Source organism: Macaca thibetana, chromosome 5 (genome assembly GCF_024542745.1).
Source record: "Macaca thibetana thibetana isolate TM-01 chromosome 5, ASM2454274v1, whole genome shotgun sequence".
In the NCBI taxonomy this organism is placed as follows: Eukaryota; Metazoa; Chordata; class Mammalia; order Primates; family Cercopithecidae; genus Macaca; species Macaca thibetana.
Window position 1 is genome coordinate 100,213,768 of NC_065582.1, and position 20,436 is coordinate 100,234,203.

Consider the following 20,436-nt stretch of genomic DNA (forward strand, 5'->3'; position numbering starts at 1 on the left):
CTCCACCCATTAGAGGCCAGTAGTGTGCCACCACAACCCCTTCACCAGTCGTGAGAGCCAAAAATGTTTCCAGACATTGCCCGATGTCCCCGAGGGAACAGATTACCCCCATTGAGAACCACTGCTCATGGCCCTGGCATGGCTCACACTTTGCTGTATACTTCTGCATTGCCACTGATGTATCCAGCCTTTCTTTTTCCTAATTAGAGGGCCTTGAATTTTTCTAATTTGTTACATCTCATACTTCTATTTCAGCTGTAGGAAATACACTAAATCTAGCTTTTGTATTCCAACATATCAGATATCCCTACCCGCTTTGTATTATCTGTACATTTTGAGAATATGCCTTTTCTTTGTCCAAGTGACTCAGATACTGAGGAAGGCAGGGTCAGGCACAGGGGCTGCTGTAGACTGCGCTTCAGGTTCACGTCACCCTTTAGTCATTACTCAGCAGAAATGTGGGCAGCCAGCTTTCCTTTCATAGTGTCTGCTTACCTGGTTGTTTATTGAAATCCAAATACTACATCTATCAAAAAAGGAAAAATGGTTCGTTTTCGTGACTCATTTTTAAGGAACCAGTCTCATCAGTTGATCACTGATTATTTCCCAATTGCTTATATATTATCTATGTATTAATTTCTTCTAGAATCTATCCAGTCTCTACAACACTTACGATGATTGTCTTATTTGAAAATCTATTTGCTATTTTTCCTCGTGATTGTCAAAGGCTACTAAGGATAATTTTGTTACATTTATCTCAAAAAATATTGAGTGCTCACTATGTGCAAGGCAGACTTCCACATTTTTAAGTTCTCTCAGGACTTTGGGATATAATTGATAAGACCTAGACACCTGATTTCATTAAAGGCCGTTAAGTTCTTATTTGTAACTTCGTTAGCTGTCCCAGGTGTTTATGCTCTTCTAATAGTTTTTTGTAGTTCTCTTTTCAAACTGAATTACTAGACTGCTTAATAGCCATTTATTGGCCATATGCAAGCATTGGCCAAGCTCTGGGGACAGCAGTAAACAGATAGGCCCCAATTCCTGCCTCCACTGAGTTATGGTCAGGTGCTTCTACCCTGTCTTCCTTATCCAGGGGAGAGGAAGGAAGAGAGGGAGCAGAAAACTGATGTGCACAGCCAGTGTCTCAGGTGTGCCTTATGAGGTACCTGACATACATTATCTCAATTTTTATCAAAACTATGTCGATGGGAATTGTTATGACTCTTAATAAAACAAAAAGAAGCGTGTTCATTTAAAAAGTCAATTTTACTTTGTAAATTTTTAAATGTTTTTAACAATTTAAAGAGACTCAAGATCTGAAGTCACAGCTGAGACAATCTGGAAAAGCCACCTAGCTTTTGCCAATTTTATTTTCATAGCAATACTTTGATATCAGTTATATGATAGTCCTTTTTTGTTTTGCTTGGTTTGGTGGCTTGTTTATTCCCAGTATTTCTCTTCAGAAACACCATTATTAAACATACCAAAATTCACCATGAACCATTTGCACACTTGCACTTTGCCCTCCAGCAGGTACTGCTGCTGCCTCCAGAGATTTTTTTGCTGCACTGCCATTGAAGCCATTTGGTTTACCTGTAATAACTGATGCTGTGCATACCGTTTTTCATATAGCTGTATTCTGAACCAATTTTTAAATTTTTTTAGGATAGTAAGTTATTCTCTGTGGTCTGACTACCTTTTGGCAGTACATCACTTCTTTTGAAATCTTTCAGACTCTGATATTATCTCTTCCTTAGGCTTACATAGCCTTAAATTGGCTCTAAGAAATGCTGATCTGGCTTTATTATTTTTCTATTTGCATTATCAATACAGAGAATAGCATACTTTTCTTAGAAACTTGTATGCTGAAAAATAGATTTTTGGCCCTCGGAAGTTCTTTGGAAAAGCTTGAGTTTTCTTATTTTAATCACGAGAATATAATGTTTCAGTCTTCTTAAAATTTCCCTAAAATTCTGTGCATTAAGCAACCAGAAAATATTTTCTAATCTCAATTCTTAAATAGAAAGGTTGTATTGTTTTATTTCAGAAAATGTTCAGACTGATTTTTTTTAAAAAGCCCTCTGAGATACACAAGTAGTGGAATCCTTTAAAGCACTGGTTACTGGTGATGAATTTTGTTTTGTACTGTCACAGCTGGAAAATTTTGGATCCTTTTAGTTCATCTGATTTAGGTTATAAATTATGATGGTTGTTCCTTCTTACCCCATCCTGACAACTATTAACATGCTGTACACTCATTTGAAAATAGTTTTGCAGTCTGTTTTCTCTACTGAGTGGCTACGTTGTTTGTGTTATTAAATGTGTATATTTATATTGAATACGGATATTCAATAATATATCTGTAATGTACATATGTATTGCTAAATGTAGATACAGAAGAAACTATGGTGTCTGGTAATTAAATGATTATTAAATGATACTCATAATGAAAGTGTGCCCCAAAAAGTGACCAGATTTTTATTGGGGTTGCTGTGTATCTCCAGGAAGAAGAGGAGGGGTCAGAAGACGATAGCAATGTGAAGCCAGACTTCATGGTCACTCTGAAACCCGATTTCAGTGCACGATGCTTTCTGGACCAATTCGAAGATGATGCTGATGGCTTTATTTCCCCAATGGATGATAAAATACCATCAAAATGCAGCCAGGACACAGGGCTTTCGAATCTCCATGCTGCCTCAATGTATGTCATTTCGATGGTGGCGGTGAAATGTTTTGGTAAAAATAGCTCTCTTAAATATTATCTTAGCCTTTGTATCTAAATAAATTAGCTGATAAAATACATGTGACTACCTGGGGTGTATCTGGATAAAACTGATTTTTTTTTAATTCTTTTTTTATATGCTTCAGCCCATATTATTTGAGGGAACTTTTGAGTCTTGTTTAAACAACCAGAAGTTCTCTCTCTAAATGGCACTGTGTGGTTCTGTACATCACAGCCCATCACTTAACACACGCTGAGCACAGACGTCATCTTCTTTCAAAGAAAAATACGACAAAGTGCCGTGGGATTTCACGAGGCCTAAGGATTCCCAAGTAGCAGGAACCCCCAGAAGCTGGATCTGTTGCCAGCATGTTTGGCTTTCAGGAAATGGAAAACATCCATTTCCGCTCCCCCTCAATGCCCTCAGCAGTTTCTGGATTTATTTGCCTCCCCTTTCTGCACAGCTCCTGTTGAGTTACACATTCATTACATTTATGACAACTCAAATTTAACTTAATTTCCTTGCAATGCTTCCTCTCTCTTAGACCTGAACTCCTGGAACACCTCCAGGAAATGAGAGAAGAAAAGAAAAGGATTCGAAAGAAACTTCGGGATTTTGAAGACAACTTTTTCAGACAGAACGGAAGGTAGTGCCTGTCTTCCCCGCCCTCCCTTCCCCACCCCGCCACACCACACACACCCATCCCTTTTGTTTTTCTGTCAGATCTGTGGAATGCCTTCAAACGGGGGACTCTTCTGCATCCTCCCTGTAACCTGGTCCTTGGGTTTGTGCCCAGGGACCCTCAGAGGTTGACTGTGAGATGATGGGATTTGTGTGGACCTCCCAGAAGAAATGCTCTTTGGGTAATGCCCAAGAGTGATGCAGATTCAGCTGACATTTATGAAACGAACCTGTGCCATCAAATTCTTATCTACAATGAGCAGCAGGAAGCTGCGTTTCCAGCTGGTGGTGGCACCAGTGCTTTTTTCTTAAGAAGCCAGAGGTTAGCCAAGTGGCCATAGTGGCACACCTGTAGCTCTAGCTACTTGGGAGGCTAAGGCAGGAGGATTCCTTGAACCCAGGAGTCTGAGGCTGCAGGGAGCTATGGTCCACCACGGCACTCTATTCTGGGCAATAGAGTGAGACCTCATCTCTAAATAAAACGAGCTAGAGAAACACAGGAAAGAGGGATCTAAGTATTACTGATTTTCAAGCTCATTTCAAAAATGAAGGTGATAATTGCCAAGTTTAAATGAAAAATATGTATGAAAAGCAGTAAGTTGGCCAGGTGCAGTGGCTCACGCCTATAATCCTAGCACTTTGGGAGGCCAAGGTGGGTGGATGACATGAGGTCTGCCTGGCCAACATAGTGAAACCCTGTCTCTACTAAAAATACAAAAAATTAGCCGGGTGCAGTGGCACAGGTCTGTAATACCAACTTCTCTGGAGACTGAGACAGGAGAATTGCTTGAACCCGGGAGGCCAAGGTTGCGGTAAACCGAGATCACACCACTGCACTACAGCCTGGGCTACAGAGCGAGACTTCATATCCAAAAAAAAGAAAAGCAGTAAATCTACCTGGTTGATGGGCTGGCTCTCGCCAGTGAATTTTAAGGCATAATTTAGTCTTTCATGTTTACAAGTAACAGCACACAAAACATCCTACTGAAAGTCACAGTAGGAACCCGAGGAAAGAACCAGGAACAGATTTGCATCTCTTACATTGGAGTTAGGTTTTATCGTTTTAAATTGGTTTTAACCCAGATTACTGAAGCTATGTAAGTATTGTTTCTCTTGAGTCCTCTTTTATACTTCTTGAAAGTTTGGGGAAATAAAAGCACCATAAAAATTTTTGTCATTTAAAATACATTGTATTTCAGTTTAGTTTAACAATTATTGTGTAAATTTACTTTTAGGATCTCTGATTTAGATATGTCTCATATTTTTATGCCTAAACATTTGCTTTTCATTTCCCACCCATTGCAGAGTATTTAGAAAATATAGGTAAGCAAATTTAAGTAGTAATTCCCAAAATAATAATAACCAAAGACAAATCAGAATTAATGTTTTGATGTGTATCTTTCCAATCTTTCATCTAAGCCTATTTTTTCGTTTATCCTTTTTTATATTCTAAGTCACATTATGCACAGATATCTTATACACGAAGAAACATGTAGAATTATGCAACACCCAGGTTTTAAGAAAATGTCAATGGAGGACATTAACTTAATTGTCAAAAATGTTTAGAACTATGAGGGACTTGGAGATAAACTCTGGTTCCATGACTTCATGTCTGAGGAGAGTGAAGCCCCTCAGAGTATAGCGGGGGCCTGCGTTCCAGATGCTCCAATTCCTGAGCACCTGTTCCTTGCCTGCCCCCTGAGAAACCACTAGATAGAATCCTTTCCTAGAACAAGGCAGGGTATGAATAAGATTGGTTTATTTTTAATTCATTGAACAATTTAAGCCCCACGCTATCTTCCTTACCCACATTTGCCCTTTAATAATAAAGGCAGGGAGCGTACGTTTGAATGTCTGCCATGTGCAATTTCCCATAAAACGCAAAGCAGCAGCGCACACCGCATAGTGGCCAAGAGCAGGCAAGTTATCTGATTTCCTGTGCTGGTTTCAACATGTGTAGTATAGAAATGGCTCCGTCTCATCAAGGTGTTATAAGGGTTATATTAGATCATGGGTACAAAGTACTTATCACAGGGCTTGACCTATAAGCTCTCGAATACTTGTGCATATAAATAGGATGCATGGAAAGTTACTCAAACTATAAAGGCTTATTATAGTAGTATTATGGAATCCAGCTGCTGAATTCTAAGACTGTTTTATGATAAGCAGGAGTACTATCTGTTTTTGAAAAAAAAAAAAAAAAACTAAGTTGTGGATGGACTAGTTGCTAATTAAAAATTTAAAAGTTCACGAGATGAAATATATAAGAATGAGAAAACATTAATTATGAATAAAGGATTTCGGTGTATGAGAGCTCAATGTGAATTCATACTTAGAGAGAATGTCTGCATTTCTTAGCCTTCTTGTCATACAAGATGCCAGATTAATTATATAAAAACTCAGTTGCATGATGCCTTCTGGGTGAAACATTTTCATTATTTGTCTAAATCCAGCTCCAGTCTTAAGACCAAGGGCCACTTGGCAACACTGATTGTACAAGTTGATAAACTGCAATGTTTCTACACACAATGATAATTTGCCCGATGAATAGTATCTAGCAAAGACAGGAAATGATCCTCAGACCCTTTTTTCCTTTATTTGCATTAGAAATGTCCAGAAGGAAGACCGCACTCCTATGGCTGAAGAATACAGTGAATACAAGCACATAAAGGCAAAACTGAGGCTCCTGGAGGTGCTCATCAGCAAGAGAGACACGGATTCCAAGTCCATGTGAGGGGCGACCCCCGCCCGAGCACAGGGGGCTGGCAGCTGCAGTGAGAGTTTACTCTCCCCTGAGAAAGAGCAGCTCTGGAAGGCAGCCTTGGAGCTGGCCCTGCAAAGCATGCGGCCCTTCTGCCTCTAGACCATTTGGCATCGGCTCCTGTTTCCATTGCCTGCCTTAGAAACTGGCTGGAAGAAGACAATGTGACCTGACTTAGGCATTTTGTAATTGGAAAGTCAAGATTGCAGTGTGCACATGCGCATGCGCACAGACACACACACACACACACACACAGTAGTGGAGCTTTCCTAACACTAGCAGAGATGAATCACTACATTAGACCACACTCATCTACAGAGAATATACACTGGTCTTCCCCGGATAACTGAGAAACATGAGACCATTCTCTGTCTAACTGTGATAAAAACAAGCTCAGGACTTTATTCTATAGAGCAAACTTGCTGTGGAGGGCCGTGCTCTCCTTGGACCCAGTTAAGTGCAAACGTGCATTGGAGCCCTATTTGCTGCCGCTGCCATTCTGGTGACCTTTCCACAGAGCTGCGCCTCCCTCACGTGTGTGAAAGGGTTTCCCCTTCAGCCCTCAGGTAGATAGAAGGTGCATCTGCCCACAATGGCAGTGCAGTCATCATCTTCAGGGTGTTTCTTCAGGACTTCCTCAGCTGACAAGGAATTTTGGTCCCTGCCTAGGACCGGGTCATCTGCAGAGGACAGAGAGATGGTAAGCAGCTGTATGAAGGCTGATTTTAAAACCAGCTGATGGGAGAAGAGCCTGGAGATTCTTTCCTGAACAGTGACTGCACTTACCAGTCTCAGATTTTATCATCAAATACCAAGCCAGGCCAGCATGCTTATGGCAACCTGTTTGGGGCTGTTTTGTTGTGGCACTAGCCAAACATAAAGGGGCTTGCTTAAGTCCTAGCCTGCATACAGAGGATCAGGGGAGAGAAGGGGCCTGTGTTCCCAGCCTCCTGAGTACTTACCAGAGTTTAATTTTTAAAAAAATATCTGCACTAAAATACCCAAACTGACGGGTAAATGTAGCCCTCAGAGCTCAGCCCAAGGCAGAATCTAAATGACACTATTTTCGAGATCGTGTATAAAAAGAAAAAAATGTCATTCTGTCTGGCCAATTATAATTTTTTTCAAAGACTGTCACAAAGCTGTCTATATTAGACATTTTGGAGGGACCAGGAAATGTAAGACACCAAATCATCCATCTCTTCAGTGTGCTTGACGTCACCTTGTGATGTGTTGTTACTTTAACTCCTGCGCCTGCGCTGAGGACAGCGGGTTCTGGGTCCACCTTTGTGCTCTGCGAGGCCGAGCCCAGGCGTCTGCCCGCCCGCCATGGCTGACCAGAGAAGGTGCTTCAGGAGCTCTGCCTTTGACGACAAGTGTTACAGGATGAACACACAGCAGAGCCACCCTCCTGTATGTTTTGAAAGTTGCCTTCTTAAAGGGCACAGTTTTAAGGAAAAGAAAAAGAATGTAAAACTATACTGACCAGTTTTCAGTTTTAAAGGGTCGTGAGAAACTGGCTGGTCTAATGGGATTGACAGCAACATTTTCCATTGCTGAAGTGAGGTAGCAGCTCTCCTCTGTCAGCTGCATGTTAAGTCAAGGATGGGGAAAAAGAATGCCTTTAAGTTTGCTCTTAATCGTATGGAAGCTTGAGCTATGTGTTGGAAGTGCCCTGGTTTTAATCCACACTCAAAGACGGTACATAATCCTACAGGTTTAAATGTACATAAAAATATAGTTTGGAATTCTTTGCTCTACTGTTTACATTGCAGATTGCTATAATTTCAAGGAGTGAGATTATAAATAAAATGATGCACTTTAGGATGTTTCCTATTTTTGAAATCTGAACATGAATCATTCACATGACCAAAAATTGTGTTTTTTTAAAAAATACATGTCTGTCCTTTAACAGCTCTCTTAAATAAGCTATGATAGTAATCAGATCATTACCAGTTAGCTTTTAAAGCACATTTGTTTAAGACTATGTTTTTGGAAAATATGCTACAGAATTTTTTTTTATGCTACAAATAAATGAGATGCTACTAATTGTTTTGGAATCTGTTGTTTCTGCCAAAGGTAAAGTAACAAAAGATTTATTCAGGAATCCCCATTTGAATTTGTATGATTCAATAAAAGAAAACACCAAGTTATATAAAATAAATTGTGTATGGGATGTTGTGTTTTCCTTGGTAATTTCCACTAACTACTTATATCTTCATGGAATGGAGCCCAGATGAAATGAGGGGAAGCCCTTCTCACAGTAGATCTTATTTGAAGACATGTTAGTCAGTGGTTTCTGGCTCTGCCAAGGGAGATAGATACATTCCCCAGCAACCATTTCAGCAGCCCGGAATCTCAAGGCACTAGAAGCGGTGTCTTAATTGGCTTCACACAGACAGAATGCTCTGGACTGGGGTTTTTCCTTTGCTGTCTTAGAAATGTGTGTTTATTAGCACATACCAACAAAATAAATGTCAAGAGTTATTTCGTAAGTCTAAACTTAAGAATTAAAGATGGCAGACTTATAATTTTCATAAGCACTTTTATTTTGTTCAGTCTGGAGTAAACATTGAAATAGATGTTTATATTAAGTATGATATCATTACGTTTCATCTTTGAATCCTTTAGTTCAGATTTCACGTTCTAAGACTTGTAGGTGCAAGATTTAGGATAAGGGCTAGCTTAGAAGTTTTTCAAGATGGTAGAAGTTTGTCCTGTGCTGCTTTAAAAAAAAAAAAAAAAAAAAAAAAAAAAGCTAGTACAATTTGGTGACCTCCAGATGAGGGAAAATTTCCGTGAAAGACCAAATCAAATTTCAAACTGGAATACTAATTATTTTTTTAATTACCAGCTAGGATGTTGTCAGCTCTCAAGATTTCTTCCATTTGCCTACCAGTTCAAAGAAGTCAAAAGATTATTATTCATTGCAGGGATCAGTGATGTCTCCGTAACAGTGTTATTTTTGCTTTGTCTCATCCTAATTCATTGTTTGGGTGGCAAGGGAATAGCCTCTTGCAGGGTGTGCCTGCTCCCAGGTGTGACATTTCCAGCCAAGGACAAATGCCTCAAAGCTGTGCGGTGTCATAAATGTCACACTAAGGTGTCCCAAGACCAGCAGTCTTGGAACCCCGAGGGCTGAGCATTTGTAAATGTGGTTGAGCTTAGAATTCCTTATAAGGTGAATATTTAGGTTTACTATCAGCATAAAGGGATGGCCATGGTGCTAATTAAGCTAGTTCTGCCCAGGGGTTGCCTAGTTCTCAAGAGACAGAATTGGGCCCTGTGTCCAGAACGGATCACAGAGTTAAGGAAAATCAAAATTTTAAGTTTGGATCATTTTTGGTTTTAGAGCTTTTTAATCTGATGAAGATGCCATTTTCTTAAGAGTAACACCTTATGCTTTTGGTGGTATATTTACAGCTGAACACCATAAACTGTTGACAGCTTTGTGAAAGCTGGCTGTAGTCTAAATTCTGTTCTGCTCGCAAGAGGGGTCTTCCTGCCACACTGCTTCCTCGTTTGTTTTCCCCTAGTGGGGAGAGGTGGTTTCTGCACCAAGATCAATGCCTCTGTGATGCTCTTTTTTAGTATCCACTTAGTTAAATCAATGAGGAGGGACACACCACACTACAGTCTTGAAGCAGTGTTTCCTCTGAAGCTCTTGTGTTTGACAGAACTCGGTAAGTGCTTTCCTTTCCTTCATTCATTTCCTTTTATTGTTTTTTTCCACTTGACACTTAAAATGTACTGAAGAGTAGACTGGCTAAACATATTTTCAAATTTTTATATTTTCAAATTTTTATATATTCAAATTGTGCACACTGGCTCTACTTTTAAGTGGTGACCAACACAGCACACACCAAATCAGAGTCACGTATAAATGCACTGCACAGTGGCACTGGCCACTTTCCCAAGCAGAGATCATGTGTGTGCCTCAAAACGCAGGTTTGGCAAGTCCTCCAACTGAAAACACCCATACAGTCATGAAAATCTCCACAAATAGTTTTTGTAAAAAATATGGGCTCCTAACTATTTACATGACATGTAAGCAGAAGGCATTTGAAATTACCACTTTCCTTTTTAAAAATGTAAAATGCACAAAAAACATTTTATACATGACTATTTTGTATAAATGTAAAATATTTTAAACTGTGAAAGTTCTAGAACTTTTGACAGTGCCATCAGGATCAGGGTCTGACCTTTCCCCTCTTTAAGGAATCCTGTGACTCCCTGGAGCCCCTCAGAAGCCTCCTGGGATTAAGTTTTTGTTCTATCTCCAGGCAGGGCACTGGAAGGTGATGCAAGCTGGGCGTACACTTCAGGCATGTCCGTTTTGTAGCTAGAAAAGTGGGTTTGTGCTCTATGCCCAGTTGCCTTTAAAATAATTCATAGAAAGCGTTGGAGGAGTGCAGTAATGAAGGCATTAAAGCAAATTTTTAAAAATTAAGTACGTTTCCAAAGCCAATGAGGCCATCATGAATAAATACATTAGCCATTTACTATTCTGAAACTAATAAGGCCACCAGAGAACTGAGAGACTTGGAGAAAGACACGTTTCAGTTGTGTGGAGGGAGCACCTCATCCTTTGCACTGCCTGTTCCTGTCTGTGGCCAAGTGTGCCCTTGCTCAGACCTCGAACAGCCTGGAGAGTTGGGCAGCAGGAGCTCCATGTCCCACCTGACAGCTGGGTACACAAAGCTGCCATGGTGGGTACGCATGCAGTGTCCTTTATGTGCTGCTATACATCCTCTAAGTGACAGAAAGTAAGCATTAAAAATATGCTAAGCCTGAAATTAAAAAATAAAAAAGGCTTGGAATAAGGGCCTAGTGCTAAAACAAGGATTCAAACTCAGATCTGTTTGGCTTCAGAGTGCAAAGATGCAATACTGCTAACACAGATGCAAGTTAATGCTGTCCTGCCAAAACTGAAGCTCACCCTGAATAATTCTGGTAACTATGGGCTCAAGTAATAAAATTTGGGCAGAAACGACAAGCTATATTTAGTGACTCTCATTTTCTTCAATATTCTGATGTTGCCTCTTTTGAGGGACCAGAAAGTTATACAAGCCCAAGTACACCAGGTTCCACAGCCTAGTACAAAGCCTGATGTCCTCTGAATCCCCCCAACAATGTTTTCACTTCTAGTCCTATCATAGCTTGCAGAACTGTGAAGTACCTGAATGGAAATTTCAGAATGGAGACCCACGCGGGGTGGGGGCGGGCTGAGGAGAAGCAGGCCCTCCCAATGGCCTATTACCTCTTCTAGCTATGGATTCTGAATCCTGTAAGACAAAGTATATCACAGTCATCCCTGACGGGGTCAGCTCACCAAGGCTGTATATACACAGATTTGCACATTCAGTGAAAGTCAGAATTCCCAATTGCAGTTTTAGAATCCTGGCAGGCACACAGACAAATGGGGCTTGGCAGGTCTGGGATTGTTGACAGCTTGGTCCTCACCCTTCCCCTCCAACAACAAGGCTTAGACAGCAAGGGTGACTCCGTGTTGTGCTGCAGCTGCCTGGGGGACACGGCCCAGTGCACACCTCAGCAAGAACTCAGTTCTGACACCAAGAAGATCCCCATGTTACTATGAATTCTGAAATTGTAATCTTTTAGATGTCTGGATTCTTCTTTCTGTAAAGCAATTCAAAGATGTGCAGAAACCTTCATGTCAAGCTTCTGATCCTACAGCTTTGAGTGTTTCTTGGTAAGCCATTTTGAGACACTATGATTTTCTGTAACTTTTAAATAATTTAAAATTACTGGACAAGATGAGACGAAGGGGAGGGATACATTCCTCCGTAGTAGCAGAAAGCAGTGCGGCTCAAACTTGGATGCACGTGCGCCTGCCTGGGGATCTGGTGCTGTAGCTCCAGGGAGTGCCTGACGTTCTGCTGACAAGCTGCCGGGTGCTGCCGGGCTGCTCGCCCAAGGACCTCACTTTAAATAGAGGCTGCAGACTGCATCCTGGGTTTTTATGGAAATGAGCAGCTCCACCAATTAATCCAAAACCCTGAGTTAACAGAGACCAGCACATTTGACAACACCCACAGAGGCCAAATGCTGCCTCGATGCTTGAGATGCAGACAGATGGCTCAGCTGTATGATTTGCGTTACTTACCCTCCAGAAATGTTTCTTTTTCTGAAAAGCGGTACCCATCTTATCAGGTGATTATGGAAATTTACTTGGATGACTGTAAAGTGACCACACAGTAAATCCTTAATAGATGATGGTGGGTGGGGTGGTTACTATCATCAGCCTCAAGGCAAACATTCTTCCTATCTTGAAGTCCAGCGACACATTCTGAATCCCTGCAAAAAACGAAGTGTATTTCACCGTATCATTTCCCCCACCAACACCCTCTGATCCTTGTTGGTGTGAATCAGAAAGAGAATACAAGTTATTGCTAACAGGATGAGTAAGATTCTATGGGAACATCATCCCATTCTCTTGGGGGAATATGATAAATTGTGACTATTACTATTTTCCAGCACATCACATCAAAACTTGTGCCACCTTCTTAGAAAAATTAATGCTTGCTAAATTCCTTCTCTCACAGAGCAGGGAAAACCCCTCTAAGTCTACTTCTCCCCAAAATGTTTTGGGAGGTCCAGATCTGCTCCAACATGTAAAAAGAATAAACCATTGACATGGCAGCTGAGACCAACACGGAAATGCCTGAGATGTGTGGAGTGAAGGAACAGAGTAACCTTTGGATGGATTTCAAAGTCACTTAAGTGTCCTGAAATTTCTGTCTCAGGGTGTATTTTTAACAACTGAAAACCGAACGTCCCCTTGGGAGGGGAGTTGCTCTGATTTTGGCACGCTCCTAACCAACATACTAAATTTCATCGAAACCTGTGGCCAAGGCTGACGCTAAGAGACCTGGGGTCCTCCACTCCCTCATCAACCCGTACAGGAGACAACCTGAAGGTGCCATTGCCAAGGCCAGCAATAGGGCGAGCTTTCCCATTCAGGTGACTTTGCAGTCTCATTGAATAAGGCTTTGCGTCCCTCCTCTCATTACCTCAGACACTTAGAACTTCTAGGTCTTCTCTCCAATCTGCCAGTGACTTGAACTTGAGAGTCCTTGAACCTGGTTCACAAACATCTGAGTCCCAGAGAATGTCCAAGCATGAAAAGCCAAAAGACCCATTTTTTAACCAAAACAAGAAGCTTGGGCTGTGGCAGGCCAGCTCTGCTGGGACCACAAGCCAGTACCTAGTTGGCACCTGCTGCCAACCTTCGTCCTCAAGAGCACCAGCCTCTTATGACCCAGTGGGGAATGGGGTTACAGTGTTTCAGAATCTGCTCTTGCTTTCTGATCCTCCTAATCCTAAAGAAAAGGTAACCACAAAAGACTAATCTGGTTTAGTGTTTGGCTCCATCTGAGGGGTGTGTGGGTGTGTATTTTAATTCTTGTTTAAGTTTCTCAGTAAGTTCAACACCAGCAGGAGCTGAATCAGTAATTATCATAGACTGTCTCCAACTCTCATGGGATTAGGCCCAGGAAAATCAGCTTTTAGAAGATCTGAAGACCATGTGATTGTGTGCCCTGCCAAGTATCCAGCCACACTAGAGGAAAAAAAAAAAAAAAAAAAAGATGACATCTGGATTAATTTTCTTGGTGCTACAAATAGCTAAGGAGTACACACTCCATTATTCTGGGAGGAAATAAAGCACCAAAGCCTGGACTAGCTAATCCATGGGAGAGGCTGTTATTAATACAGATCCAAAGAGTCTGTCCACACTGTAGTGGACACCTCTTCCAGCACCTATTCTGTTGCATATCCTAGGTATCTCACTGCACAAGTAAAGGGCACTACAGATGTTAATGCAAAGCCACACCTGAGCAGTGTGGACAAGCAGCCCTGCCTGCATCTGAGGCAGTCTATGTTAGCATCCCTAAGCAGAGAACTGTAGTCAGAGAGCAACATTTGCCACCCGCTCCACGGGGCTCTGCTCTCATGGGATTCATTCATCACTCATTACCAAAAACCTGGATTGGAAAGGCACTGTGATAAGTTCTGTGTCACTTCCTACTGGAGAACTCCCTTTGTCCAAAATCAGTAGGATAATGTTCACTGTTTCTGAAGAACACGAGGACCTGCTCTCTTCGTCCTCTTCCTTATCACAAACTTCTGTTCTGCTTTGTGAGATCCTGTTCACCAACAGAAGTCTGTAAGTGGAGCCCAGGCATGGTTCCTATCAATACTGCACAAAGGCACCTCAAAAATGGAGACATTCACAGAGCAGAGTACTCATAACTCATGGAACCTCTGCTACTAACGAAGTTAAGTTAAAGGCAATGTAGCATCACATTCTTAGGTACTTTTTGCTTGGTTACATTTTAAGAGTCAAAGACGACAAGACGACAACCAACACATACATTTCTCATTAAAAGAATATAATGAAATTCTGAAAAGTAGCTTTGATTTTAATGAAAGTATTTGTTTTTCCTCCGATACTTGACCCTAACATGAAGTATTCTATTCATTGGGTTTCACTGCAAATATATTTTGCTATTCCAGTGTATGCCCTCCCTTCACTTTAATCTCTATCATCTGATTAACTACTATTTGGACATTAATTCCAAACTATGATTCTGGGAGAAATGAACAGATACTAAGCAAAGAAAAAAGAAAAAAAAATTCCAAAGGACAGGGGATTCCGTGGAAAACTAAATTTGAGAGGAGGAGGAGGAGGAAACGAAGGACAAGAAGAAGGGGAAGAATGAGAAGGAGGAAGAGAAGGAGAAACAGGGAAAGAGAAGGAGGAGGAGAAGGAGAAAAGGACAAAGAGAAGGAGGAAGAGACAGAGGAGAAAAAGGAAAAGGAAGAGGAGAAGGAGAAGGAGGAGGAGGAGAAGGAAGAAGAAGAACGAACTAGTAGTCATTGTGCAATAAAGTTTAACTTTCTTTAAATTAGAGACAGCCAAACTTATATAATACAAATGTCCTTTTTCTTCCTTATTCAAAGTATTTTTCCCACAGGAAGCTCTGCTTTTTGCCAACTATTGAGGCCTCAATGTCTACTTATTCCTACTACTGAGAACACAGAGCCGCTTGCCGAAGAAGGGCCCAGCTGTGTGCTCATGGTCTCCCAGGGCCCATGGAGTGGCCTGACGACTTACCTGCCTGCCTAAAGAGGCCCTTCACTTTACCCTATGTCCCAAGATTGGACAGCATGACTGCCTGGGGAGGTGGAGGGGCACAGACGATTTGCACTCTCATATCTAGCCAGAGGCAAAGCCTGGAATCCCAATATTTACTAAAAGCCTGTTGAAATACATGCACTGTGGGATCCTCGATCAGACCTTAGGACAGACATCAGTGGGAAAACTGATAAAATCCAAAAGAAAAGTGTGAAGTTTCTTGAATAGTAATTTCCTAATATTGGTTCCTTGGTGTTGATAACTATACCATGGTGCTATGTTAACATTTGGGGACACTGAGTGAAAAATCAAAGAACTCTATTATTTCTGCTACTTTTCTATAGATCTAAAATTATTCAAAAATAGAGTTTCAGAGTGATATTAGCAAGATGGTGGAATAGACAATCCCCCAGCATCACGCCCCTGACAAAAATACAATTAGAAACCATTCAATGACAAGAATACCACCATGAATATACCAGAACTCAGGGGAGAAGCAGAGAAACCACCTAGGCACACAGAATTGAGAGAAGCCATGACAGGTAGGATAAACAGTCACTTTACACATTTTACATTTTATACCTCTTCCCCTAAGCTGGCATAGTGCCACTCACAGAGATTTTCCCTAGACCCATGGTTGCTGGTGAAGGAGGGAACTGGAGGTGAATATTCAATCTCCCCACTGATCTAGGAATCTTCATGGGAAGTCTATTCTGGTCCTATTCGATCAGAACCATTGGGAGTGTCAGGAAAGCTTAACTACTTGGGGTGAGTTGGAAACAATGACCAGGGTGTTCATCATAGAAAGCTGATCTCAGCACTGTGATCATTAGGGATACCAAGTTAAACAGACTGGCCAGGACCATAGTGCTTCAGGAGCACAATCCAGAAGAAGGCCCAAATCCCCAGCTGGGTTTTCCACAAATCCCAGGTGCGTGAGTGGAGTCTTCCTCTAGCTCAGAAACAACTAAAAGGTCGAGATTAAGTTCCAGTGCCCTCTTAAGTCTTCCTCAGACTGGAAAACAATGGCAGGGCAGCAGTGTTGTTTCAGGGCAGCATTTAAACTCTGGTATTTGCTATAAGTCTTCCCCAGACAAGGAAACAATGGCAGGGCAGCAATTTAGTTCTAGAACATCATTTAATTTTTGATATTCACTGTGCCTTCACGAGACTGGAAATGACAACAGGGCAACAAGTCCGTTCCAGTACAGTCGTTTAGTTCCAGTGCTCAATATAAGTCCTCCCCAGGATGGGAAGTGAAATTTGAAAAACAATCCAGAAACAAAAGGAGACAATGACAAAGAAATAGAAAAAAATTAAAAGAAATCAAAGAGAAATCCTAAAACTAAGAATACAATAACTGAACTGAAAAACTCCTGAGAAAGTTTTAACAGCAGACTTGATTAAACAGGAAATAATTAGCAAGCTTCAAGCCAGAATATATGAAATTATCCAGTCAGAGTAGTAAACAGAAAAGAGAATGAAAATAGTGAAGAAGGCCTACAAAAATTATGCTACACCATCAAGTGTACTAACCTCCATGTAATTGGAATTCCTAAAGCAGACAAGGAAAAAAAAAAGGCCTAGAAAGTATATTTAAAGAACAAATGGCTGAAAATTTCCCAAATTTAGAAAGACGAACAGCATCCAGGTACAGGAGCTGAGAAGTCACCAATCAAATTCAAATGAAAGAGGAATTATCCCCCAAGGAGCATCATAATCAAATTAGCAGAAATCAAAGACAAAGAGAGAAAAACTCTAATCAGCAAGACAAAAGAAAAATATCACATCCAATACAGCTTTCAGCAGACTTCTCAGTAGAAACCCTACAGTCCAGGAAAGGGTGTGATGTTATATTCAAAGTGCTGAAGAAAATGTCAACCAAGAATACCCTACCCAGCAAAGCTATCCTTTAAATATAAAGGAGAAGAAACACAAACATACAAACAAAAGCTGAGGGAATTAATCAACACCATACCTGTTTTATAAGAAATGCTAAACAGAGTTCTGCAATCTGAATATAATGGATGCCAACATGTAATAGGAAAACATCTAGCTGGGCATGGTGGCTCATGCCTGTAATCCCAGCACTTTGGGAGGCTGAGGTGGGTGGATCATTTGAGGCCAAGAGTTTAAGACCAGCCAGGCCAACATAGCAAAACCCCATCTCTACTAAAAAAAACAAAAGTAAAATAAACAAGACATCTGAAGGTATAAAACTCACTGGTAAAAGTAATAAAACGGACAAAATCAGAATAATACTGTAAATGTGGAAAGTAAACCGCTTATATCACAAGTCTGAAAACTTAAAGACAAAACTATTAAAAACAATAGTAAGTGTAGCAATTGGTTAAGGATAGGCAATATAAAAATACGTCAACTTTTTAACAAAAAGTCAAAATGTGTGGGGCGGATTAGACTAGAGTTTATTTTTCATAGTTTTCCTTGTAATAAAAGTTAAATCATTATCAATTTAAAATAACCTGTTACAATTCTCAGATGTTTCTGTAAGCCTCTTGGTAACCACAAAGCAAAAACCTACAAGAGATGTGCTAAAAATAGAGAGCATAGAATCAAAACATGTTACTAGAGGAAATCACTTAATCACAAAGAAATATAGGAAGAAAGGAAAAACAGAAGAAAGGATCTACAAAACAACCTAGAAACAAGTAACAAAATGGCGGTAGTAAACCCTTAACTATCAATAATAATCTTGACTATAAAGGGATTAAATTCTTAAATTAAAAGCGTCTAGAGGCTGAATGGATTTTTTTTAAAAATACAAGACCAAAGTCTATGCTGTCTATAATAAGAAACTCACTTCACCTATAAAGACAACCAGACTGAAAGTCAAGGGATGGAAAAAGATATTCCACGCAAATGAAAACCAAAAAAGAGCAGGAGTAGCTACAATTATATCAGATTACTTTAAGAATGGTTAAAAAAAAAAAAGGACAAAAAGGACTCCTTCATAACGATAAAGGCATCAAGTCAGCAAGAGGATATAACAATTGTAATATGTATCCAACACCAGTGCACCCAAATATATAATAGCAATATTAATAAACCTAAAGGGAGAGATTGACTGCAATACAATAATAGAGGACTTCAATGCCTCACTTTCAGCAATGGGCAGGTAATTCTGACAGAAAATCAACAAGGAACATTGGAGTTAAATTGCACTTCAGATCAAACAGACCTAATAGATACAGAACACTCCATCAAACAGCTGCAGAATACGTATTTTTCTCAAAAGCAAATGGAACATTCTCCAAGACAGACCCAATTATTAACAAATTTTTATTTTTATTTATTTATATTTTTTGAGACAGAGTCTCGCTCTGTCGCCCAGGCTGGAGTGCAGTGGCACAATCTCAGCTCACTGCAAGCTCTGCTTCATGGGTTCCCGCCATTCTCTTGCCTCAGCCTCCTGAGTAGCTGGGACTACAGGCGCCTGCCACCACGCCCGGCTAACTTTTTGTATTTTTAGTAGAGACGGGGTTATACCGTGTCAACCAGGATGGTCTTGATCTCCTGACTTCGTGATTCGCTTGCCTCAGCCTCCCAAAGTGCTGGGATTACAGGCGTGAGCCACCGTGTCCGGCCAACAAATTTTTAAAAATTGAAATCATATCAAGTATCTTTTCTGATCACAATGGAATAAAACTAGAAATCAATAACAGAAGTAATGCTGGAAACTGTACAAATTCATGAAAATTAACATGCTTCTGAACAATCAATGGGTCTATGAAGAAATTTAAAAGGAAATCTAAAAATTCCTTGTGACAAATGAAAATGTAAGCACAACATACCAAAACCTATGTGATACAGCAAAAACAGTTCTAATGGGGAAGTTTATAGGAATAAACACCTCCATCAAAAAATAGAAATATTTCAAATAAACAATCTAACCATGCACCTCAAGGAAACAGAAGAGCAAGAATAAACCAAACCCAAAATTAGCAGAAGGGAAGAAATAATAAAGATCAGAGCAGAAATAAATTGAGACTAAAAGAAATAGAGAAGAACAAAAGTTGTTTTTTTAAAAAATAAGCAAAATCAAAAAACCATTACATAGACTAATTAAGAAAAAAGAGAGAAGGCCCAAATAAATAAAATCAGAGAAAAAAAAGAAGACATTAGAATTTATACCACAAAAATATAAAGAATCATTAGAGACCATTATGAACTACATGACAACAAATTAGAAAAACTAGGGGAAAAAAAGATAAATTCCTAAATACATATAACCTACCAGGATTGAACTATGCAGAAATACGAAACCTCTAAGACCAACAGTGAGTAACAAGACTGAACCAGTAATAAATCCTCCCACAAAAAAAAAAAAAAAAAAACCCAGGACCTAACAGATTCACTGTTGAATTCTACCAAACATTTAAAAAAGAGCTAATACCACTTCTATCCAAACTATTCTATAGAATTAAAGAGGAGGGAATACTTCTATTAGGCCAGCATTACCCTGATATCCAAACCAGACAAGGATACAACAAAAAAAGATCTGATAGCTCTGATGAACATAGATGCAAAAACATCCTCAAGAAAATACAAGCAAACTAAATTCAACACATTAGAAAGATCTCACATGATCAAGTAAGATTCATTCCAGGGATGCAAGGATGGTTAAACATACACAAATCAATAAACACAATATATCACATTAACAGAATCAAGAAAAACCACATCATCATTTCAACAGGTGCTGAATAAAGCATTCACTAAAATTCAACATCCCTTCATAATAAAAACTCTCAAAAAACTAGGTATACAAGGAACATACTTCAAAACAATAAAGGCCATATATGTTGCAAAACCCCGTCTCTACAAAAAATACAAAAATTAGCTGGGTGTTGGTGGCTCACACCTGTAGTCCCAGCTACTCGGAAGGCTGAGGTGGGACATGTATGTCAAACCCACAGCTAATAAGAGGAAAACTGAAAGCCTGTCCTCAAAGATCTGGAAGAAGAGAAAGATGCCCACTTTCACCACTTTTATTCAACACAGTACTAGAAGTCCTAGCCAGAGCAATTAGACAAGAAAGAAGTGGTATCCAAATTAGAGAGAAAGAAGCCAAATTATCCTTGTTCACG

The 20,436-nt window shown here is 40.1% G+C and overlaps 1 protein-coding gene across 9 annotated transcripts in view; it reads left to right on the forward strand.

The window, feature by feature from the left end:
* FAM13A (family with sequence similarity 13 member A) overlaps positions 1–8,341 on the forward strand; it is a 376,344-nt gene extending 368,003 nt beyond the window's left edge. For all 9 annotated transcript variants that reach the window (XM_050790419.1, XM_050790418.1, XM_050790421.1 and 6 more), the window contains 3 exons: positions 2,508–2,704; positions 3,271–3,372; positions 6,015–8,341. In XM_050790419.1, the coding sequence (XP_050646376.1) occupies positions 2,508–2,704; positions 3,271–3,372; positions 6,015–6,141 (426 nt within the window). In that variant the 3' untranslated portion in view covers positions 6,142–8,341. The remainder of the gene's footprint in view (positions 1–2,507; positions 2,705–3,270; positions 3,373–6,014) is intronic.
* Positions 8,342–20,436: the final 12,095 nt, after the last annotated feature.